The sequence below is a fragment of the Equus przewalskii genome, chromosome 1, assembly GCF_037783145.1.
Source record: "Equus przewalskii isolate Varuska chromosome 1, EquPr2, whole genome shotgun sequence".
Taxonomy (NCBI): domain Eukaryota; kingdom Metazoa; phylum Chordata; class Mammalia; order Perissodactyla; family Equidae; genus Equus; species Equus przewalskii.
The window spans coordinates 145,775,973-145,799,472 of NC_091831.1; the positions used below are offsets into that span (position 1 = coordinate 145,775,973).

Here is a 23,500-nt window from a genome sequence, read left to right on the forward strand (position 1 = left end):
AAATAGTGCTGGGAGAAAGAGAGGTAGAAGACAGGGTCCAGCAACTAAGCAATCTATGGAGTCAGAAAAAGCCTAAGCAGCACTACAGCATCTGTAATGAACTTCATTTATTGTTAGAGTTGGAGGCTCTGTTACAGCAGCTGGGAACTATAGCAGGGAAGTGTGGGGAGGAGCAGAGCACAGCAGCACAGGGAGGGTGGGAACTAGGAAGAACACAGGCCGGCTCATTTTGGTTTCCACACAGTCATTTGGCAGAGAAGCCGAGCCCTGACGAGCGTCTGGATCTCAGTCCGGCAGTAGTCTAGCAGGGCTGCTCATTGGCTTGCTTGGGGCGAGGTCCTCTCCTGGGGTGGTATTGTTGGCCTGTTTTCATCTCACTCAGTAGGAGTTAGGCTTTAGCTCAGCTTCCTCTCCCTCTTTCCTTCCTCCCTCTCATTTTCCCCAAGTCCTCTGGCATGGCCTCCATCTCCCAGATCCTCTGTCCAAGAGTTTGAGGCTGGAAAGGCAGCCAGTATTCCCATTTTAGCTGCAGGATGGCATAGTGGAATGTTGGGGGAGTCACACATTGCTGGGGTGTCACATGTTGGGATGTCAGGCAGTGGCTTATTCTTAACCCATTACACACCAGGCCACAGCAGATGACCACATGCAGAGAAGCCAAGCAGGGGATGAGAAGGGATCAGGATAATGGGACTGGGTGGGTGAAAACTTCATAAGGTCAGGGAACTTGGAAGAATTGTGTGATTGGGGCTGGGCTCTTTTTGCCCCTTGTGCTGCCCAGTAGGCCTGGTTTGGGCACAGCTCTGGGATGTGAATGGTATGAAGCAAGGGCTGGGAGGATAAGCTCCTTTCTTCTCTCACCAGTCCGTGGGTCAAAACAGCTTCAAGTTTTGGATTGAGACATTCAGATACAGAGGGAAGCAGTGGGACAGTGTAGCAGCGGTGTACCCCTAGACCCCTGCGGGAACCTAGACCCTGGTGGGTAAGGGGATGGGAGATGGAAGAAAGGGTGCAGCTCTGGGCACCTCACTGACAGTATCCTGCCCCCAGGTCACATAAATTACAATTGGAATCCTTCCTTGGGATGCTAAATAAATAGAGAGAAAGAGATCCCTGGGGTTGGGGATATGATCTTCCTCCATGAGGGAGGAGGTTGCTCTCTGACACCCATCCTCACTCCCCACCCAATACCAGCACTTGGCAGTGCTAGGAGAGGGTGTCACTTCAGGGTCCTTAGGCATCAGATGACCTCCTATCCTAATTTTGTACTTTCCCCCTATCCTATCCCTGTTACCTTTGGTTTTGAGACTCCTCTAGGATAGGGATGAGAGGGAGGGACAACCCCTCTCATTTAGTCCATCCCAAGTCCCCACAAAACATCCTGTCCCCCATCCCCTCAGTTCCCATGTCCCTCGACCCCAAAGGACTCAGCAGTAGCCATTCTCTAAGGGAGCTGGGGGAGCAGATCCTTGGGGAAGGGAGAGTGGTTCTTTCAGAACTCAATCTTGCAGGCTGGGAAGGACTCATCCTGCATGACCACGGTGCTGCTGCTAGCCAGGACCAGGACATTCAGTTGTTGCTGCTGCTCATGAGTCTGCTGGTACCACTCACGAGTCACCTCTGTGTCATGAGTAGGGATCAAAGTCACCTAGGAGGGAGACAAAACATGCCTGATGTGAGAATGTGAAGGCAAGGTAAGTGTGGGGATGGGGCACCTGGTGGTCCAGGAAGTAGTCTCACTGCCCATAGGAAGGGCTCGGTCTTTTTATGAATAGAGACTGTGTTTCCCTATTGTCTGAGTAAGCTTTGGCCAGACTACCTCCTTGGCGTCTCTTGCCACTCACCTGAAGATTCTCCCCCCACTGGGCCTTGCCCTCCAGCAGGGCATCCAGCACAGCCCGACTCGGCTCGCCATTGGTAGGGTCATTGCCACTGACCACATAGTAGGATGCACGCACTCGACGGAAGAAGTCAAGATCAGCAGTCTTGCCACTGCAATGATTCGGGATATAGGCGAGATCCACATATACAGGGAGGCCAGAGCCACCTTTGGAACCCAAGGCCGCTGTAGAGATAAGCCAGGACTCATTGTAGAGGGAAGTAGAATGCTTTTGGCAACCTCTATCCCTTCCTCCCACAACTGGAGCCTTTGACCAGCCACACCCAGCCCCAATCCACAATCTCTCCCACTTTTCATGGCATACTTACTTGGTCCTGCCTTGAGTCCATTGACTAGGCCTTTGGACATGGGGCTGTGTCCATCCTTTTCCTCTGCTGGGGTAACCTGGCTTGGAGTGCTGCGTGGTCGGGGTGGAACCCGGGATGCTCGATCTGCAGGCCCTTTACCAGGGGTAGGTGAGCGTTTTCCCCGAAGATCCAGACGCCGTGCAGGAGACGCTGGTTTGGCCCTGCCTGGGGCCCTGCGCCCTACTCTCCCCTGTGCCTTCTCCTTTTCTCGTAGCCTCTCTACCCTTCCAGACTCTGAACTGAGCCCCTCGGGGTCAGCCATGCACACATCAGGGCGGGGAGGGGATGGGTGGGGGTCTGGCTGGGGGATAGGGGGTGGGTCATGGCCAGGCCTGGGATGGTGAGTTCCACTGATCCCCCCAGCTTTGTCCACAGGCAGGAAGTCCCCATCTTCATCTGAGTCAAGGGCTGCCTCAGCTGTGATAGATGGACACTCCTCAGTTTCTGGTGGAACGTCAGAATCTGACTGTGAGGAGCCTGAGTCACTGGCTGACGTTGGGGGTGTCTCATCTGCCACAGGGCATGGGCCCCCCGTGGCCCCTGGGCCCCCCATCCGGCGCCGTCCCCCTCTCCCTACCAGCCGAGCTTCCTCAGTTGAGCGGTCACTGTCATCAGTGGAGTGGGGCAGAGGTGGGTTCAAGAAGGATGGGGAGAGCTCCCCGCGGTGGGGCCGGGGCTCAGCAGCACATCCTTGGGGCCCAGCCTCAGTCTCAGGGGAGGTACTTCTAGGTTGGCCTCCAGAGGCCCCTCCAGGGCACAGGGGCTGCTCAGAGGAAAGTTGCGTGTCAGGCTGGGAGCTCCTGTCAGCTCCCTCAGGCCAGGCCCCACGTTCCCAGGCAGGGCAGACCTCGGCCTCTTCTTTCTCAGCCTTGGTTAGGGCAGGGCCTGGGGGGTTGGGGCTGGTTTCAGTTGGGCCATTGGTGGCACAATCCCCAGAGGGACCCTGGAAGGAGCTTGGCTTCTTGGTGGTTGCCCCTGAGCACTCCAGGCGGCAGGGCAGGGTGCCATCATCCATGTCTCCAGGCAGGCTTGGAGCTGGAGCTGGAGCCAAGTCCAGTGAAGCTGGAGGTGCAAGGCTCAGAGGAGTGAGGTCCCAGAGGCTGTGGGCAGCTGGTTCTATTCCTGGGACCAGCTCTACAGATCCCTGTTCCGCAGCCTCCAGGCCAGGAGGAAAGCGCTCAGCCACACTTGAAATCACAGGTGTGGTGGCCTCAGAGGAGGAGCCTTCAGACAGGACTGGTGAGGCAGGTCGTGGAAGATTGGAGAGGAGAGGGGCCCCAGGAGAGCCAGGTGATGGGAGCTGGGGCAGTGAGGAGTCCAGGCTGGGGGCCTTGGTCACTTCTAGGTACTCATCATGCCGGGCTCTGGTGGGGGGCCCTGGAGCCAGAGCAAGAGCTCGGTCCCCAGAGAAGGCAAGGGAGCCACAGGGTGCCGAGCGCGGTTCAGCTGGAGAGGGCAGCTGTGGAGGAGCTGGCTGCAATGAAGAGAAGCCAAAGGCTGAAGCAGGGAAGTCCAGGCTGGGTCGGGCAGGACCCAATTGTGAGTCGGAGGAAGGGCTAGTATGTGCCTCACTTTCAGGCCACAATGTGGGAGGCCCCGCAGTGATGGGGTGAGGAGGACTTGGGGACTGGGTCTCTTTCTCTGGCTGTTCCCGAGCCCCCTTCTCCAGCTCTGAGTCACTAGTACTGTCATCCCAGTGACCTCGGCCTGATTCCTTAGGGGATGGAGTTCTCCTATCTGGGCTACAGCTCAGGATGTTGCCATTAAGAGGGGGGCTTGGGCCTTTGCTCAAGGGGATAGGAACACGGGGGGGTACTGCAGGTGGGATGAGGCTGGGCTCCACACTTGGCCTTGGCTCAGGCTCCTGCCTGGCAGGTACAGTGGGTCCCGCCAGGGCTGCATAGCTGAAGGTTGGAGTGTCGAATTGGAGAGTCTTGGGTGAGACAGGAGATGAAAGCTCCTTCTCTGCAGATGTGTTTCGGCCAGCAGCCTCCTCCTTGGTTGAGATGCGTGGGGGCCAATCCCCAGCTGCTCCAAGTGGAGGCTCCCTAGTGGGGCACGCAGGGCCAAGCCCAGTAAGCATCATCTGCTCATAGATGTCTGCGTACTGAAAACTTCTCTCATCAGGATAGGGTGTGGGCTCTCTCTGTTCTGGCTCTGTCTGCTCGGGTTCCTTGGTACCATGGCTCTCGCTGGCCTCTGGGACCTTTGAGCTGCAGGGGCTACTGTCAGGAGCCCCAGCCCCACCTTCTTCTTCCCTTTCACCTTCAGCTTTGCGGTAGTCCTTCCCCAGGGGGGAGTATGGCCCACCTTCCAACTCAGCTGCCCCCTCCTGCACTGCAGCCACCACACTGTCATACTCAGCTGTGCCCCAGGAGAAGGGCACAGGAGTGTGTGGCTCTGGAGCAGGTGTGGGGGGAGCTGGAGCTGGAGAGAGGGGTGCAGGGGGCAGGGCCCTGTCCTTGGGCACCCATGGTGGGATGTCAGCCAGCCAGGAGGGGGTGGTGGGTTCATTCCTCATAGGTAGCATGGGCTTAGGCTCTGAGATAGGGCTCTCTTCTCCTGGGGCTGGAGGAACCCTCTGTCTAGCCATCTCAGGTGGAGAGGATGGCGGAGAAAGAATCTCAAAAGGGGAGCGGGTCAGCTTGTCCTCTTCCTCTGGTGGCAGCCCAACTGGTGACTCAGCAAGCCAGCGTTCCACCTCCAGCCCCTTCTGTGGGGAGGGCTCCTGGAAACCCTTGAAGTCTGAGGCCCAGGGACTCTGGGGTGTGTGCTCCAAGGGGGGCACTTTACGCTCATCATCTGGTCCCTCATCGAGGAAAGTGCTCTCCCCCTCTTCTGTGTACCGTGGCCGGGCCCCCTGGCCATCTAGCTCATGAGGGAACCAAACCTTCCGCTCACAGCTCAGCTCCCTCCAGTATGTGTCCTGTTCCAGGGCTACATCCTCTCTGCCCCTCCAGTACCTGTCCTCCTGCTCAGGAGATGTGTCCTCCCATGTCCGGGCAGGCTCTTTCTGTTTTCCAAATGGCTCCTCTCTGGTTGGAGATGTTTCTCTCCACTCCTGGACCACATCCTGCTCCTTCCAGGTCTTCTCTTCCTGCTCCTGGGCCTTGTCCTCCTGCACTGGGCTCTCTTCTAGTCCCAGAGCTTTAGTCTTCTCTGGCAGAGCTTCTTCCTTCTGTTCCACAGCCTCGACTTTTTCTGGAGGTTTTTCCTCTAGGATCTTCTTTGGTTTCATGGTTTTATCCTCCTGTACTAGGCTCTCCTGCTCCTGAGTTTTTTCTTCAAGAACCTTATCTTTCTGTTTAACAGACTTATTGTTTTGTTCCAGGGCTTCATCCTTCTGTCCTAAGGCCCAATATTTTTGTTCTAAGGCCTGATCCTTCTTTTCCAAGACCTTGTCCTTCTGTTCCAGGGCCTTGCCTTTTTGTTCTAAGTCCATGTCTTTTTGTTCCTCGGCCTTGTCCTTCTGTTCAGGGGCTTTGTCTGTCTGTTCTAGGAGTTTGCCCTTCAGTTCAGGGACCTGGTCCTCTGGAACCTTGTCTTTATGTTCAAAATCTCTGATTTTTTGTTCTAAGGTTTCATCTTTCTCTTCTGGAACCTTGTCCTCCTGTTCCAGGTCCTTATCTTTTTGTTCTAAGTCTCTGTCTTTTTGTTCTAAGTCTTTGTCTTTTGGCTCTAAGTCTCTGTCTTTTGGTTCTAAGTCTTTGTCTTTTGGCTCTAAGTCTCTGTCTTTTGGTTCTAAGTCTTTGTCTTTTGGCTCTAAGTCTCTGTCTTTTGGTTCTAAGTCTTTGTCTTGTGGTTCCAGGGCCTTGTCCTTCTGTTCCAGGGCTGTGTCCCTTTGTTCTAAGTCTCTGCGTTTTTGTTCTAAAGCCTTATCCTGCTGTTCCACAGCCTTGTTCTTTTCTTCCAGAGCCTCATCCTTCTGATCAATGCCTGTATCCTTCTGCTCTATGACAATATCCTTCTGCTCCAGAGTTTCATCCTTCTGCTGTAGGACTTCATCCTTTGCCTCAAGTCCCTTGTCCTGCTCTGGTGTTCTGTCTTTCAACTCTGGAACTTTACCTTCCCACTCCATGGCAATGTCCTCCATGGCAGGGCTTGGCAAAGACTCGGGACTCTTGGTGAGGGAGCTATCAGGTGTTAGAATGTGTTCACCAGGGCTTGTCATCCCTCCAGGTGAGTGCTTCCCATCTCCCAACAGTGTATAGTGAGAGAAGGAGCTGGCAGGTAATTTTCCTTCAGGGCTCTCATCTGTGATGTCTGCCTGTGCAGAGTATCCTGTGGTCCCCATTGTGGGAGGTGACACTGTGCCTGCATGGGGTTCTGGAATAGATGCAGGGGCTAGGTGGTGAAAGGTGTCCTCAGTCTGCATCAGAGGCCCCTTTTCTTCCTTTCCAAGGCTTAGTTCCCCAAACTGGAGGGTGCCAAGGTTTTCTGGAGACAGCTGCTTAGAAGAGATATCCAGAGAGGTCTCCTTGCTGGGACTCTCTTCTGACAGAGAAAGTGACCGGGTATCTTCTGGAGATACTTCTGGCCAAAGGTCTTTGTGTAGCTGTGGTTCTGTCAGGCCACAGGTAGACTTGGGGATGGCTTCTTGGTTGGCGATGTCTGGGGAGACCACGCTGAGGACAGAGAGAGACTCTGCATCTTCAGGGGAGATGCCTCGGTCAGGAAATTGGAGCACCTCATCTTTCTGAGGTTCGCCAGGTTCTTGGAGTGATGTTCTCAAATCTCTGGGGAGGGCTTCTGATCCCAGGATTGGGCCTGTGGATTCTCCTGCCTCCACAGTCTCAAAGACTATTGCTTTGTCCTGTTCTGGCAACAGTTGGATGGTGCAGCCTATATGTCCCTCAGCAATATTGATGGGTGATTCCTGGGCCAGGGGACTCCTGGGAGGAGAGACCTTTGCCTTCTCCCCTAGTGTGCCCTCTTCAGGCCCTGGCTTGACTGTCTCCTCTGCAGCATCTTCTCTGCCCACACTTGGTGTATGCTTAGTGTCTTCCCAGGAGCCTGCTTCCTGAAAGTCTTGGGGCTCAGACTTTTCTTCCACTGGAGACTGATGAAAGGGTGTATGGGTGGCACTGGGTGGGCCAGATGGTGGAGGAGAGGCCATCTTTACTGTGCTGTCATCTGGGCTGAGGCAGCGCTCCTCCACTTCTCCGAAGGCTGGTTCCCCTGGATGTAGGGTGTGCCCAGGGACACCAAACATCGGGGTTCCATATTGACTGTGAAGTTTCTCAGACATCTCTACATTTGCAGTCTCCTCCTCTTCCTCTTCCACGGCTCTCTCTCCAGGTAAGCCTTTCCCTGCAATCTCTCCTTTCTTCTCCAATTCCCCAGTCACAGAGAAATCCTCACAGGGTGGTGATTTGAAGCCCTTGTCTTCTTCCAGTGAGGAGGTGGGTGAGATGGTACCAGCTGATGGCACATAGTCCAAGCCTTGAGTGGCTTCAGTGCGGGAGGAGGGGATGCTTGTGACTGTGTCAAGTAGCAGTGAGCTCTTGCCTGTCTCCTCTGTCTGGGGAGCTGTGAGTGAAGCCACAGATTGGTCCTCAGCCACAGATGTGGCAAAGGAAGAAAGCTTGTCACACTCAGTGATTGAGGTGGCTGAGGACACGTGCTCTTCTTCAGCCAAAGGAGCGGCCACCATGTTTGGGGGGTAGGTAAGTTCAGTTTCTGGTGCTCCATAGCCTTTGCTGGAGGTGGCAGGAATAGCACTGTCTGGAGGCTGGCTAGCCTCAAAGGGGCTAGGACCTTCAGGCCCAGGGAGGTCATATGTACTTGTAGGAAATCTCGGTGGAGCTGGGCGGTCCTCTGGCTCATCATGGATCTCTTCATCTGAGATAGTCTGCTCGGTCTCTGAGTAGCCAGGGATTGTTTCATCCTGGATGTAAGAGACATGTTCAGTGGCTCCTGCAGGTGTGGCCAGGCTGCTTAGGAATGACGAAGTCTCCTTCTCCGGGGCCTTGCCTTGGAGTCCCAGATCCCGGCCTCCAAGAGCCTCCTTGCCCTGTGGAGTTACCTTCAAGGTTTCCTGCATATGTTTGTGGTAAAAACTCTCAGCCTTTGTCTCTTCCTCTTCCTCATCTGAAGGGTGTAACTCCTCCATTTCTTCTAACTCAGCCTTCTCTATCACATCCTCCTTTACCTCAGGTTCACTTTCGTCTCTGTCTTCTGTTCTATCGGGAAGCCTCTCTGCTTCCCTCTGCTTCTTTTGCTCCCAGGTATCTTTCTCTTCCTCTGTTTCTGCCCCAGAGTCTGGGCCTCTGTCCTTGCTGCCTTGTTCCTCAAGGATGTCTGGAACAGCCTCTTTCTCCTTCACCACAGGCTCTTCTTGTTCCAGCCCTGGGACAGAGAGTGGCGTCCCCTGGGCAGCTATGCTTGGGAGTCCCTCCTCCATAGTGTCTGGAGGGAGTGGTTTCTCTCCTAGTCCTATGTCCCTTTGTTCAGCTAGTAACTCCCTCTCCTCACGCTTCATGTCCTCAAAGTCCTGTGTGAGATCCTCTGGTGAAGACAGGGCCAGCTCCCTGTGCTCACTGACTGTTGGGACTGGTACAGCTCCCTTCTGGGCTGGTGGTGTCCGGGGCTCAGAGGACAGCTCCTTCTCCCCACGGGCAGCCCGGCTCTTGTCCATCTTGACTCTGCCAGGGGCCTTGGCTTTGTAGAGTGTCTTACGTACCTCAGGGGTAAAGGGCTTCAGGTCTGACTTAGAAATCTTCTTGACCTCAAGTTTGGTATCTTTCCTCTTCTCCTCCTTCTTGGCATCCTTCTTCTCCTCCTTCCTTCCTTCATCTTTCTTGAGCTCCTTCTTCTCCTTCTTGATCTCTTTTTTCTCTTTGTCTTTTTTCTCTTCTAGCTTTGATATCTTTTCTTTCAGGTGCTTCTTCCCCACCTTGTCTTTGATCAGCTTTCGCTTCTCTGCCTTCAATGCCTCACTCGACTCTGTCCGCACCCTCTCAGGCTTGGCAGGCTTCTCTGCAGGCTTCTCAGATGACTCTTTTACCTTCTTCTCTGTCTTAGCTAACTCTTTGGCCAGTTCTGAGCGGGCCTCCTTGGCTCCCTCTTCAGCCAGCTCCTCCCGTTTGGCCAGCTTACTCACAGCTGTCTTGGTTGTGGCCTTGAGGCTCTCCTTGCTGTCAGCCCGCTGTTTGATTTTGCTAGGTTTGAGGTTAGCAGGCACAGCCCCAGCAGCCAGGTCCTTCTGTGTGGCCACAGGGTAGCGCAGGAAGTCCAGGTGCCGAAGCTTTTCCAGGCCCTCCAAGATCTTGTTCTGGGGAGCATTCCCTGGAAAAAGCACACGCACAATCTTCTCAGTGGGGTTGGCTGGTAGCCAGACCACCAGAGCAGTGATAGATGTCAGGTAGGGCACCGAGATCTCAGCCTCCTTCCCATTAGCCAGCACAATGCCTGTCTTAGCTTTACTATTGCCTGCCCACTTTTGCATGAGGAACTGCATCTCCTTGCTGTCCTTGACAGGGTTGAGGACGTACATGTCCAGCCGGCCCACACCCATCTTGTGGAAGAGGGTCAGCGGCTCAATGGTGTTGCTGACCACACGGTACAGAGGCTCGGCTTGGATGCCCAGACGGTTTAGGTGCTGCAGCGTGAGGCAGGCCTCCTCAATGCTGCGCTTAGCCTTCCGGGAGGCATCAGGCAGCCGCAGCTTATCAGGCACGTTGAAAAAGACAACTCCGAGCTCAGGGGAGATGAGGTTCTTCACCCAGTCGCTGTAGCTGCTAGAGCCCTGGGACTGCTCCTCCTCCAGTTCTGCCACTTTGCGCTGCAGGAGTCCATTGATGCCTGGCAGATTGTCTGCCCCGATGTGTGTGAGCAGCACTGAGTCAATGCGGTCCAGGTGCCGTACCAGCTTCCAGAAGCAGGACTTGCGATCAGAGCCACCATCCACCAGGATGTTGAAACCATTAACGGCAAAGAGGGCAGAGTCCCCACGGCCACCGGGGAAGATGTAGCAGCAAGGCTTAGAGAGCTTGAGGAAGCCCCCTGAGGTGGGGGGCTCTAGCAGGTCAAAGGGGGACGGCACATCCACGGTCTCAGAGACGTACTCGGAGAACTCAGCCACGCCATCCATGGTGGGCAGTGTGGGCTCAGGGTTTAGCCGGAGGTGTAGGGTCTCTTGGGAACTGGATAGTCCCAGGTGGCTCCAATCACCCTCCCCTAAACAGGACACAGTGAGGAAGGCCTGGATTCCAGGGTCTCTATTGCTGAGCAATTGGGCAATCTAGAGGAATGGGAGATAGAAGGCTGATCAGGTCACACTGGGGTTGTCTTAACCCAACTCAGATTCAATCTGCTAATCTCTACCTCTCCCCGAGGTGATCTCCTACCTTTCTGCCAGGGCCCCCAGTGGTCAAGCAAATGAGATTTTCCCTTCCTTGGATCCTTCCCCACAGCTCTAGTCCCATTCTCCATACTCCATATTCTGTTCCACCAGACACTCAGACATGGAACTTACCTCTGGATTGTGAAGGACCTGGGCAAAGTTTTGATAGGAGTAGGTGCCACTCTGTAGGATGAGATCTCCCCCAGGCTCTAAACTTTGCCCACTCAAGATCAGTAGTTTGTGAGCTGATGGGCTGCTAAGGAGATGGTGAACCTAGAATGGAAGGAGAGGAGTGGTTACAGATGTGGGAAACCTAGGAAAGGGCACTGAATGCTCCTGGTCCTCTCTCAGTACTGCAAGGACATGCTCCCCACAACACCTCCAGAGTGGAGCTAGGGATTGTAAGGCAGCTTAAATGGCAGAGAGGATAGTTCAAAGCCAAGTCCAGGAATTCTTGACCTTATGGCAGTAGCACTGGCCAGGGTGGGTTACAGCACTTTCAGCAGGCCCTCGTGGCAAGGCACAGGCCCTGGCCTTACCTCAGAGCTGATGCTGTTGGCACTGGGGTTTACCAGGATGATGGTCTCTAGGATCTCACTCTGGTGGCAGAGGGTCCTCTGGCCTGAGGGAGAGATGCAGGAATTTGTATTGAAGAGAGTGGGTATAGACTAAGATGGAGAGGCATTGTGTAGGGCAGGAGAGGAAAGAATGCACTATCAGAAAGTGGAGCTTAGGGGAAAGAGAAGCCTAGCTTACCTAGATCCTGCCACTTTGGAAACTGCTAAGTAAGGTGTAGAGTCTGGCCCCTCCAGCCCTTCCCTTTCAGGATTTCCTCATCCTCTCTCCCACATTGGCTATCGTCTCCCTCCCTTCATCTGCCGCACCCTCTGCCTGCACGGTGCCCCCACCCCCTCTGCCTGGAACTCCCGCCTCAGACTGCTGTTGACAAGAAGCTTTTGTCCTTCTCCGGCACTAAGCTCCTGGTGCTGCCTGGGGATGGGGGGCTCAGCTGGAGGGAGGGCTCCTGGGAGGATGATCCTCACTCAGCTCTTTCCTGACTAGCTTGCCTCTGCCCTGGGCTTTCATGCCAGCAGAGTGCCTGGAAATAAGGAGATGGGCGCTTCTGTGCAGTGTCTAGACTCCCCATCCTCCCCTCCAATCCCCATCCAAGGCCAGAATTCCTGTTCCAAAAGACTCGGAGAAGTCTGTACTATCTAAATTGGTTTTACAATTCAAAGAGTAGTAATAGGACTTATAACTTCTTGTTCTGTTGTCTGGTTCCTCAGAGGCCAAGCCTGCACTCACAAACATGCACACAATCAAATTGTTCCAACCACCAAAGGTTTCACAACTCCCTCTCCCATCTCACCAGAGAGGCCTAGTTCACTACCCTACAACCCATCCCTTGTGAACAGTTTCTCCTCTCATCCTTGCCCCCCTCCTGTGGGCCTTCTGCCATGGAGAGGGAGTTCGGAGTTCAAAAACAAAAAACAAATAAGGAAGAAGAGATTCAGAGTATTCCCCAGGCCATGGAGAAAGATAAGACACCTTAAATGCCCTATCTACTTCCCTTCTCCAGACTCACATGAAACACCAAGCAAGGCAACAGAGAGTCAGGTTAGACAGAAGATAGTGAAGAAGGATGCTGCAATCCCCCTTCCCAATTGTAGCATACAGTGGAGTTACCTTATAAACAGAGAGTTGAACAGATAGCCTGGGGAGTGGGCTGTCTGGAGGATATTGGTGGGAGTGCTCATAATCTGTCCCCTAGACCCTCTTCTGTGACCCAGCTCGTTCCTCTTTCTGGGGGCTCAGACAAGAGGAGCCTAGGGCCAGGGCCTTTGTTAAGAGGAAGAGCCATGGTGCCAGGATCAGGCGGATCTGGCAGACGGGGCTGCAGTTGCAGCTGCGGGGAAAATGAACCATAGATGGTGTCAGAAGAACAAATCCCATACAGGGTGGGTGGGGCCCAAGGGGAGTTCAAGGGTTCTCTTCTATTAACTTGGGAATTGAAGGAAGCTTTGAGGTCAGTTCAGAGGATGAGAACCACCTCAGAGACAGGCAGGGGCAGGGCTTGGGCAGGTGAGGGATATCAAGGTTCAGGGAGCACCCAGCCCTAGGCTAGCCCTAAGTAGTACAGATTTAGAAGGGCAATTCCTACCCCCACCCCCAAACCACCACATATACACAAGGTCACACATTTGAGCTAGGAGAGTCAGAAAGAGAAATATCTGTGGTACAGACTGATTTGCTTTCTATCTACCATTCCCCTTCCCCAGTCCACCATTCCTTACAGTCCCCTGCGTATAGCCACTAGACTTCTCTGATCCCAGTTCCTGTCTTGGTGCAAGACCATATCCCTCACTCATGTGCTCTCCAGTTCTAGCTGGCAACTACACAGTTTATATCCTGCGCCCCTCCTTTTCAGGCCTGGGAGAAAGCCCTCTTTCTCTCTTGTGCTCCCCAGCAATCACACTGAAGGGAATTGACTTGTTTTTCCTTGTTCTTTGGAGAGACTTCTTGTGAGACAGGGGTACTTCCCTTGGCTGGCCATGGGGTATGGGGTGGGCTGTGGGAGCTGAGGCTGAGCAGGCAGGAGGGCAGGTGTCTCTGCAGTGAGGCAGAAGGGGAGGGGGGGGCCGCTCGGGCAGCTGCAGTTTGCCGCAGTGTGTGAGTGTGTGTGAGTGTGCGCGCTGAGCTCAGGCTCCAGCTCCGCCCCCACCCCCCACCCCAGCATGACAAGTCATTTTCTTGGCTGCTTCTGCATGGCGGGGAGGGGAAGGGGGCACACAGAGAGGGAGAAGAAACTGGCTCCTCTGTTCCAGAGCCCCCATCTTGGGAAGAGAAGCAGAGATGAGGTAGGGGTGGAGCTGAGACTGGGAACCTGTGGGGTTGATAGACTCGGAATGCAGGGCAGCAGCTGGGGAGAGAGTGCTCTCAATTTCCAGAGTGGCCTCTCAGTCTCCGGAGGGAGCCAGAAAGGGGGCTTAGAGTCCCCGTCTTAAGCTAGTTGCAGGAAATGGGGTGCAGGGAACCCACTGCAAATAGGTTGGTCTGTGAAGAGGTGTGTGCCACGTCTCAATGACCTTTTCCTCCCTTCTTTTCTACAGTATCTCCCACCTTCCCTTACTTGGCAAAAACTCACTGTCCCGCTTACCCCCAGCATAGGAGCAGCTGAGCAGTCTAGCAGCTGACACCCAGAGACCCTCCCATTAGATCCTATAACATCCGCCTTTCCCTCAGATTCTTCTGCCCTGCCCAAAAACATACCCCTCAAACTCCTCCGGCCCCCCAGGCTGAGAGGCACGGCCAGTGACACCACCCTCTGCTGCTGTCCCTAGGCTGATGTCTCCCAGCCCAGCCTGAGAGAAGGACTGTCACAGTCCCGGCCCCACTGGCCTTCTCCTGGTTCTTGTCCAGGCTGGCCCCACAGCCAGTAATGTTCATCTTCTGTCTCCATTCCCCTCCTCTGTCCACCCCACTGGGCTAGTTCCAAACACATCAGATTAAGTATCAACTCCTATCCCGATACCCCCATCCCATCTCCCTATCACAGCATCCCCTACCCTCCATGCCAAGCCCTTCGGTTCCGTTCGGTTCTTACCCTGGGTTGTGGGAGGGAGCCCCTCATGGAGGCTGCAGCTCCGGCCTCAGCCGGCAGCTTCAGGGAAGAGTCTGCGGCACTTGGGGTGGGAAGGGGGGGGGCGCTTGATGAGGAGGGCGGTGCCAGGGCGGGGAAGAGGGGCTGGTCCATGACGAGGCACTGGAGACTTAACTGTTTCTTTACCTTCACAATGTCAGTGCTCTGGTGCTTCTGCTAGGCTCTGGGGGCTGAGGAGTTATCTAGCAGCTCAGAGAGCCAGGGTGGTCTCCAATGGTCCACAGGGCCCTTTCCCCCAACCCTGCTTAGTCAAGAAATACTCTTTTAGCATCAGTCAAAAGACCAAAGCCCTGTGCTATGGCACATTGCAGGGATACAGGAGGTCTGGGCTGCCTGCCCTCCCTCTTCTCTCAGGCACCATCTGCTGCCTCTCCCCTCAGACCCAGGGAGTGACCTTCAATCCCTGGAGAAGCAGGAGACAAAGAGGCTGGGGGCCTGAAAGCATGGGGTAGAGGTGAGGGGACTGCTTGAGATGAAGGCTGGGGATGGGAGTTGCGTTGAGCTCTGCTGGCTTCTGAGCCACAGCTACAGAAACCATGGGAGAGCAGAAATAATTTTCATTTTAGGTTGGAGGGTAGTTTGAAATTCTGGAGTGGACACATGGTCTCTAGCCCATCTAGGGTGGGGCACAGGGACCCTGGGAGCTGCATGCAATTCTGTGCCAAAGCACCAGCACAGTAACCACACAGGCACTGATACTTGGAATTCTTGGGTCATCTGGTCTGAAGAGGCAGTCTCTGGAAGAGGGAGGGCACTTTCTGCCTTTCAGTGAAAGAATTAACAAGGACCAAGGAGGATCACTGGGGCTCTAGGCATAAGCAAGATTTTCTTACTGTAGGCCAATTATCAAGTGGCCTATAGTTAACATAAAGTGCTAACATAGAGTACTCTTTGGATTAAAAAAAATTTATAATGACTTTGTAGGGTGTTGGGTCCCTGTTCTCTCCTTGTCTCTGTCCTTTTTTTATGTCTCTTTGATATCTCTGTCTTATAGTATCTTAATCTTTCTACTGTTGACTCTGGTTTCCCTTAGTCTCTACCTCTACCTCTATTTCAGATTTAGTGATGTACTCTAGGACTCAAAGGGAGGATCTGGAGAACTCTAGCACTCAGTTCCAACTGGGTGATGCTCATGCTCCCACCTAGTCCTTCCCTGCCCTCTATCCTTCCATCAACCCTCCCCAGAGCTGGCCAACTCCTAAGGCTATTTCACATTGACATCCACCCACTCCTATCCCAGCACCAGCCCCACCCTTGCCTCAGGCTGCCAAGAACTGCTTTTGAAGGTCAGAAAAGCCAAAATAGTTTCTGCTCTCAGCATCCCCCATCCCCCCTTAACTGCCGCCAGAGGAGAGGAGGAGCTGAGTCACCAGTACTGGGGGTGGGGTGGGGTGGAGGGGGTGGGGAAGAACGGAGAGGAAGGAATCCTTGCTTAGATCCGGGGATGCAAAGCAGCAACATGGCAACAGCCCCATTTGGATAGAGGAGGCCATCTGCAGAGATACACAACACAAACCAAGGCTGAGTTCCGAGCATCACAAAAGGGAAACACTCCCTTCTGCAATTTCATAGTTCCTATTTCCTCCTACCTCAAACCTTCAATCTCCTCTCTGCTTTCTAGTGCTCTCCGGAGTGTGCTAAGAGGAAAACTTGAGTAAACATTTGGTTTGAGAACAAAATAAAATTTCCCAGCCCAATGCAGAACCTACCCTTATTCTTAGCTGCTACCCCCAAGGGCCACACCCCGGGCATGGTTCCAAGTTATTGGAGTTTTCCTTCAGCCCTCACCCTCTGAACAGCCACCCACCACAACCAACCCTCCCTTCACTGTGTTCCTGGCTTTTGCTGCAATGAAATGGTGAGATGCCAAAGAAGAGAGACAGGCCTGCGCTCAGACACAAAGTGAGATCAGAAGTCCTGGATTTGAGACCTGACTGTACCATTTACTAATGATGCTGTTAAACAAACCACTTAACCTCTCTGCAAGCTTGCTTCCTGAACTATAAAATGAGGATAATATTAGTACCATCCTCCAATAATGCTGTGAGGAGTGTATGGATAAAAGATAATAAAGTGCTTCATTCCTAGAATCCTAAACCTACAATGCAAAATTTTGCCCCTGGAAGTCTGTTTCCCTCTTGTGGAATATTTATGAGAAGTCCCCTGAGGGGATCAGGGAAATCCTAAATCGGAATCTCAGACCAGACCAACCCTAGAGTACCCTTAGTTCCCAGGTAAATCTGGAGGTGCCTGCAGGAAGGGACTTAAAGTATTATTCATGTCCCTGCTTTCCCATTTCAGACAACAATGCAAACCCCAGTTGTAGGGGCCAAAGAGCTGCTGTATTACTTTAGAATGGCTTTCATGTTTGCAGAAGTAACAGAACTAGCACTTCCTAAGCACATCAGTGGTAATGGAGAGTCAGACAGAAGGTCTCCAAACTGCTCCTTCAGACTGTGTTTTTTAGAGTCCTAGAATATCAATCATGAATTATAAATTATGAAGACCTGTCCCTTTCCTATAGGGGCCCTACAGTAGAAGTATCAGAATGTTATTTAAGCTCAGTTTTCTGCTGTCCTACTTGTTTCTGGGTTTGTTTTATAATGCTTGGAGGCTCCAGACTTTTTGCAGGAATTAGCAAGGAAGGCTCCAAGTCACCACAGGAGACAACCGGGTGCAAAATTCACCTTGGAAAGCCTTTACCAGATTTGACCACTAGAAGGAGCTGGGCCACTGACTCTCCATCAGCAGGTTCCTCTTTTTCTAGGTGTGTGAGGGTGTGAAGGGGGGATGGCTAGGAACGACTGTACTCTCTCTGTCATTGTAGGATGCATTTTTGTCCCCTTGTACTAGCATATTCCTTTGAGCCTATCCCAGCAGCCTGGTTCCCTTTGCTTCCCCACTAATGGGAGGCTGAAGGGAGGGGCAGTGTCTGCAGCTGCTCCGGCCTGACTTTTGTTTGTGGGGACAGCTGAAAGAGGAGCCAGCCAGGGTGGGGCTGTGGCTGTCTTGAGCCATGTGGATTTTTCCAGGAAATTCTCCACTATTCTCTTGGGATATAAACAGGCCACCATGAAAATGTCCAAACCTAAAAAAACTCAGTGCACTAAAGTAAGCCTTGATATTGAGTGTAGGCCCTAAGCCCCTTGAGGACACTATGGCAAAACTCTTTGACTGAAAAGATCTAGGAGGTGTTTATATATCAGTGCTTGTTTCTGAGAGGTCCCTGAGAATAACTAGGCATCTCCCTATAAGCATCTTCCCAAGAATCCCTGCATCTTAACCTGAAGAATGGCTAAGCATTTTGGTTTAAGGTCTGTTCATGCTTACATCATTCCAGAAAGCAGCAACTCTTAAGTTTATGTGGCCAAAAGGCTAAGGTTAGAGAATTTAGTGTGACTTATTAACATCAGCAGATACTCCCCAAACTTAATTCAGTTATTAATTTCATCTGCTGTCATCCTCTTATCCAGCCTTGTGTCAAAGCTCCTAGGAGTAATAAGTGGTAAAACTGTTGATTTTCAATCATCAGTGCTAATGGAAGAAGCCATGACATGAGTAAAATTCTAAACAGAAGGCAGTCTCAAAACAGCGAGTGGCTAGCTTCACAGGAAGCTAGCTTCACAAGGTGAATTTTGCACCAGGTTGTCTCCAGTGGTGACTTGGAGCCTTCCTTTCTAACTCCTGCAAAAAGTCAAGAAGATGCCAGCCTCACATTTTTTAAATGCTGCACATATTCCTAGGACAATGGAGCATTAGTCATGTTAACCTTGTCTTCTCTCTCCAGGAGCATCTCTAGAGGAGTCAGTGATCAGGGAAATGACCAAAGATGTGTCAGTTAGCAGACAGAGCAGAGAGAGAAGGGGAGGTGACTATTTACTATGCTGGATAATTGAGAATTATCTGTATAAGATATGAATTCAGTCATTTGGTGGCAGTCACTGTTGAGTTGGATGGATTTTGTATTCCATAAAGGCACTGATGCATGGACTGGTGTGCCAACATTTACCAATAACATGACCAGATGCCTAGTACTTTTATAATGGGATATAGGACCTTCTGCAGCCTCCCCACAGATACTGTCATGGAATGATAGCTCCTAAAATATTATTTTCTCAAATCCCTGACCCATTTCTCCCACCCAGCAGAATGGGAAACTGTAACCTGTGAACTTTGATCTCAGAGCCAAACCTCAGAGTATGATTAGTTCTTGTAGCAGGAAATTCAGGAGACCCTGCTTACACGCCAGATTTGATGGTGCTCATCAGCCTTTGGTACCAGGTTTCTGCTCTGCTCTGGAGATCTGTTAGCTAAGCCGAAGAGGAACCAGAAACCCTGAAACCTGGAGGGTAGGCTGTGCGGCCTGAGGGAAATTGCTAAGCAAGGATGTGGGAAGGTGAGTGGGGGATTCAAGGGGTCTGTAAAGGGAAGGAAGGAGGCTAGGGTATACAGAAAGGGGAACACAAAAAGAGTGGATTTTTGCATGGGAGATGATTGATCACTCAAGAGAAGTACTTCAGTCTCTTAGTGCACGTCAACAGCTGTCCATAAACCACCCTCTTTTCAGGTAGAAATTACATTCTCCAGGCTCCCTCCACCATCATACCATCTGTCTGCAAAGTGTACTGGGTATGTGGGGATAGCTATGGAACTTTACAACTTTCCCCTCAGGAGTCCCTCCCTTCTCCCCGACCCAAACCTCCCACAAGGCCAGTTCTGCCAGGGAGACTGGACCTCTGCTCTTCTATGACCAGCCTTCACCCAAAGGACTGAGACAAATGACACTAGTCCTAACCTTTGACCTCTGAGGAGAAGTGAGCTAGGTGCCGGGTAATGAAGAGTCTCAATTGTTGGTTCAAGTCAAAGGATGATAAGTCAATGTTCCAGGAGAGAATCCCTGTAAGAGAAAAAGAAATAAGGAGGGCTCTAGATGAAATCAGAAGGGTTGGACTTAAGGGAGTACTTCCAAGCTCACGGAAGGGGTAAGGAGAAGGAAGGAGTAAGGACAGCTGCCATGATCAGCCTTTCTGATGTCTTTAAGAAAAGTGGCAAATGCCTATGTCTATCTGCCATCCTGTGCCTTTCTTGAGCTTTGCCTGAGCCAGAGGGAGAAGGGCAGAGTTTAGGCTAAACTTGGTCCTTGATGAGTTTATATGCAGGAATTTTCTCGCAGAGATGCCAACTGTGAAAGAAGTGACAATGAAGGGCCCATTCCCAGACACTTAGAGTTGCCTTTCCAGTCCTTACAGCTCAGTAGGATTCTAGACTCTCCTATGCCCCGCTCCTTGCCTCCACCCCTCCGCGGTTTGCTTCCACCCGCAGGTGGCTCCGCAGCACTGCGCCACAGGCAGGCAACTGGGGAGGGAGGTGAGGACTGGGGAGCTTGTGGCCACGAAGGTCACTCCCTCATTGTCGCCGCCGGCACTGGGAGATTTGAGATTTGTCCGCAGCATTCAGAAAGCACCCTGTGCCTGTTCAGGGATCCTAAAGAAGAAACTAAGGTAGGGATATGGAGTCTCCAGGGGATGGTGAGGACTTTCAGGACGTCTGGTCCAAGACACTGCGGGAAAGAGGGGTGTGACCAGAAAGGCCCCAGGGGCTGCACAGAGCTCCCCTGCCTCAGGGTGACTGCGGAACGCCATGGGGTGCGCGGGAAGGATGGGGGAGCAAGATGTTGGCAGCTCGGGAGGATACGGACGCGTGACATGGAAGATGCAGGTAACAGGGGCTGATGATTCAGATTAACAGGGCGCACAGATCTCAGGAAGTGCACACTAGGGATGGAGGATGCAGACACACGCTCTGGGAGGTGAATGCAGATGGCGGAGAAGCAAGGGATAGAGGATGTCCCGGAGTACAGCCAGGACAGCGGCTCACCTTGTTCAAGGTGGGCCCTCACGGCCCTCAGCTGACTCTCTGTACCGATATCGCCGATCACGATGAGCAAAGAGTGTTTCCGCAGGTCCCAGCGTGCCGCCGCCACCGGAGCTCCGGCCTCACACAGCGGCTCCGCAGGGTTCTGAGCTAGCGGTGAGCCGGGGCTTCGGAGCCCCAGCCCGGGACTTGTCTCCATGGCAACGCCGCGAGGCCGCCCGGGCCCAGCCTCGGTCTCCATGGAAACTCCGTAGGAGTGCTAGGCCGGCAGCGTCCGCTGCAGGGAAGAGTGCGCGCGGTTCTTAAAGGCCGGCGGCAGGAGCCGCCCATTGGCTGCTGCCTGTCAGGGGGCGGGGCACTGGCGCCGCAGGGGCTGGGCTGGCGCTGGGATGCTTGAGCTCTGCGGTCTCGCTCGGCCTCGGGGGTGGTGGCCACCCGCCTCAGCCCACACTCACTTTCCGGTGGAAGCTCCCACTCCGACTTGGGCAGGGGTGGGGGTTCTGAGGGATGGGGTGGAGGGGCGAGTCGATTGCCTCGGCGCCGGAAGAAGCTTCTAGTTAGGATGTTTCCCGGATGAGTACTATCTGGCAATTCCGTAGACTCTCTCGAACTGAGGGGAGCCATCTTGTCCCTCTGTGTCTCCGAGGTTGTATGGTTGTGTCCATCTGTGTCGGTGTGTCTGAATTGTCGTTGTCTGGCACGTGCTTTTTTTTTTTTTTTTTTTTTTTTCCTGTCACTACCTGCCAGGGTCCTAGATTCCGTCCTCGGTTTCCCCGTCCTCATTGCCCCAGGCCCTGGGGGTGCTCAGGAAGGCTGCGCAGTATTGGAGGGACAGAATGACCTTTCGGTTTTGAGTCCCTGGTGAGTTGTTATTCCGAAGATAGTGGTTGGCTAGTCTCCATCTCTGCTGAGTGCAGGACTCGAGTGCTATGAGCTCAGACTGCAGCAAGGGGAAATTGAGTAAAACCCAGGAAATACCTTCCTAACTACAAGTAATGTGACAGTGAGTTGGGTAACCTTGGGAGACGGTGGTATTGTTTCCCCCAGGGAATTCTCGAAACAGAATGGGCAATGTTTGAACCAGAGAAGAGGTTGACCCTTCCAAAACCAAAGAACCAGGGGATGGGAAAGAGGACAGAGGAGGCTGGCACTGTTTTATGACTGGAACATCCTTATAAAAACGGTGCGCGCTGTAAGTCCACCCTCCCGCGTTCCTCACTGTGTCCGCACCACCTACTCTGTACTCCAGCGTCTTCTTTTAACCAGGATACTGAATCACTCTGTAAATGTGTGCATCAGACAGAGAGCTGTTTTCACCATGGGACTCCAACAGCACGTTTTTTGATCCCATTTGCCTTATACTTTGGAGGTGGTACAAGGTAGAAAAGAGAACGGTACCTGATTCAGCAAGACTGCTTGCAAGCCACGTTCTGATCCACCTGCTCTCTAGAGGCCCTGAGGATTGGACAGTGTCTGCATGTTAAGTACTCACAGCAATCCTGGTCCCTACCATGGAGCATGTGATATAGGAAAACAGCCAGTTCATTCTGCAATCAATTTGGATGTGGCCCTACCTGAAACTAATATAATATGTCAATTATATCACAATAGGAAAAAAATTCATGGCTCTGAAAATCCTTTTTTTTTTTTAAAGATTTTATTCTTTTCCTTTTTCTCCCCAAAGCCCCCCAGTACATAGTTGTATATTCTTCCCCCCCCGTTGTGGGTCCTTCTAGTTGTGGCATGTGGGATGCTGCCTCAGCGTGGTTTGGTGAGCAGTGCTATGTCCGCGCCCAGGATTCGAACCAACGAAACACTGGGCTGCCTGCAGTGGAGCACGCGAACTTAACCACTCAACCACAGGGCCAGCCCCTCTGAAAAGCCTTTTTGTAGCAGAGAGGGAGAAAGAAGAGTACTGGTAGAACATCAGATGGTGGGACTGCCCTGCCCTATATGACACATGAGACAATGTTCTTTTACATCTCTGCCCCACCATTTGCAGACCCAAATCTGGCCAAGAGCATGGAGAGATGTGCAGGCCTTCTCTTCTGCAATTGGAAAAGAGTGCCACGTGGAGGTAGAGAGCCAGAATAGGTTACAGGGAGAGGAGGGGGACAGTTTCCATAGCAACTGTAGAGATGAGGCCTTTAGCACAGGGCCTGAGTATAAGGGTCAGCAGCAGTTAACCACAGGCTCTGCTTTCATCAAGTCTGACAAAGAGGTAGACAATAGATCTGAATGGTATAGGGAAGGACCACAAACTGATCAGATGATAGGGGCAGAAATTCAGGCCCATGATCTCAGGCCTTGCTGGAATTGGGTTTTATTAATTAGAGCTGCAAATGCAGACTATGATAGTACTAAAATTGCATATATATGCTGGATGAGTATTCAGCAGGCTTTTCTTTGACAAAGGCATATAATGTCATAGAAAGACTGGTATCTCTTAATTACCCCACTCTTTCCTTGGTAAATTGTATCCTAGCCATTGGGTGAAGATCCCTGTATCATCATCATATTATTGGAAAATATTTCCAAGTGTCTAATGGCATATAGCAGTGTACAAAGTGCTGTGTAAAGAAAACTATGGAATGTTAGCATCTATGCTCCAGCATTTATAACTGAAGACAGAAAACACTCGTGCATATACATACAAGGCATAGAAAGCTGAATAAAAACATTAAAGAAATACATTTATACATGAATTGCAAAGTATGTAAAAACTTATTTTGTTTAGGAATAGTATGCTGTGGCAGGAACCTAGCAGTAAAAGGATGTCATTCAAGGGCCTATCCAAGGAGATTGTTGGGGACTTGTGATATGCATGATTGTGAGGTACATGCAGTAGTGCATGGTGGTTATAGAGCCCACTGTAGTGCTTCATTTAACTATTGGCTCCCTGGACTGACCAGGTATGATCTTTTGGGAATTCTCCTATTCTGTAGTTTCTTCCACACTCTCGTCATGCAGCATTGGCAGATATAGTGGTTACAACAAAGGCTTTTCAAACTATTTCTGATGAAGGACCCTTGAATTGTGGAAGGAATCTCTAGGAATCCACCACTGAAAGAGGAGGTTAGAGGAGGTGCAAAAGGAAGTCACTATTATAGGTTCTTTCCTGGGGTGCTCACTGGAATGGGCACAAGGCAGAAGATAATATAAATCTCAAACGGTATGAAAGATAATTATAGCCTTGGCTAATTTTAAGCCAGGTAAAGGATTCTCAGCCCCCAGACCTTCAACTGTGCATAATATACAGTGATAAATTACTCAATAAGTAAATTATGCACATGCTTAACAAGGTAGGAGGGGCATCTCTAAATTTTTTCTGGATGTGATTTTATATTTCATATTTAACTTATTGAAGTTATCCT

At 52.1% G+C, this 23,500-nt stretch overlaps 2 protein-coding genes across 11 annotated transcripts in view; one reads left to right on the top strand and one right to left on the bottom strand.

Annotated features, from left to right (window-relative positions):
* Positions 1–92: 92 nt before the first annotated feature.
* MAP1A (microtubule associated protein 1A) lies at positions 93–20,964 on the bottom strand. 6 transcript variants are annotated; one of them, XM_008528508.2, is made up of 7 exons: positions 20,130–20,964; positions 19,048–19,149; positions 11,131–11,213; positions 10,724–10,864; positions 2,209–10,489; positions 1,845–2,065; positions 93–1,648 (listed from the first exon to the last, which is right to left on the bottom strand). In XM_008528508.2, the coding sequence occupies exons 1-7, from the start codon at positions 20,365–20,367 to the stop codon at positions 1,493–1,495; spliced, it is 9,222 nt and encodes a 3,073-aa protein (XP_008526730.2). In that variant the 5' UTR covers positions 20,368–20,964; the 3' UTR covers positions 93–1,492. The 6 variants fall into 6 exon arrangements, with proteins under 6 accessions (XP_008526730.2, XP_070438234.1, XP_070438214.1 ...); XM_070582133.1 differs by lacking the exons at positions 19,048–19,149; positions 20,130–20,964 and adding exons at positions 12,278–12,497; positions 14,196–14,316; XM_070582113.1 differs by lacking the exon at positions 1,845–2,065.
* TP53BP1 (tumor protein p53 binding protein 1) overlaps positions 19,567–23,500 on the top strand; it is a 91,595-nt gene continuing 87,661 nt past the window's right edge. The window contains exon 1 of one of the 5 annotated variants that reach the window (XM_008528509.2): positions 19,567–19,753. The gene's annotated coding sequence lies outside the window, so the exon portion shown is untranslated. The remainder of the gene's footprint in view (positions 19,754–23,500) is intronic. The other 4 variants (XM_008528513.2, XM_070582150.1, XM_008528510.2 and 1 more) reach the window with 4 other exon arrangements.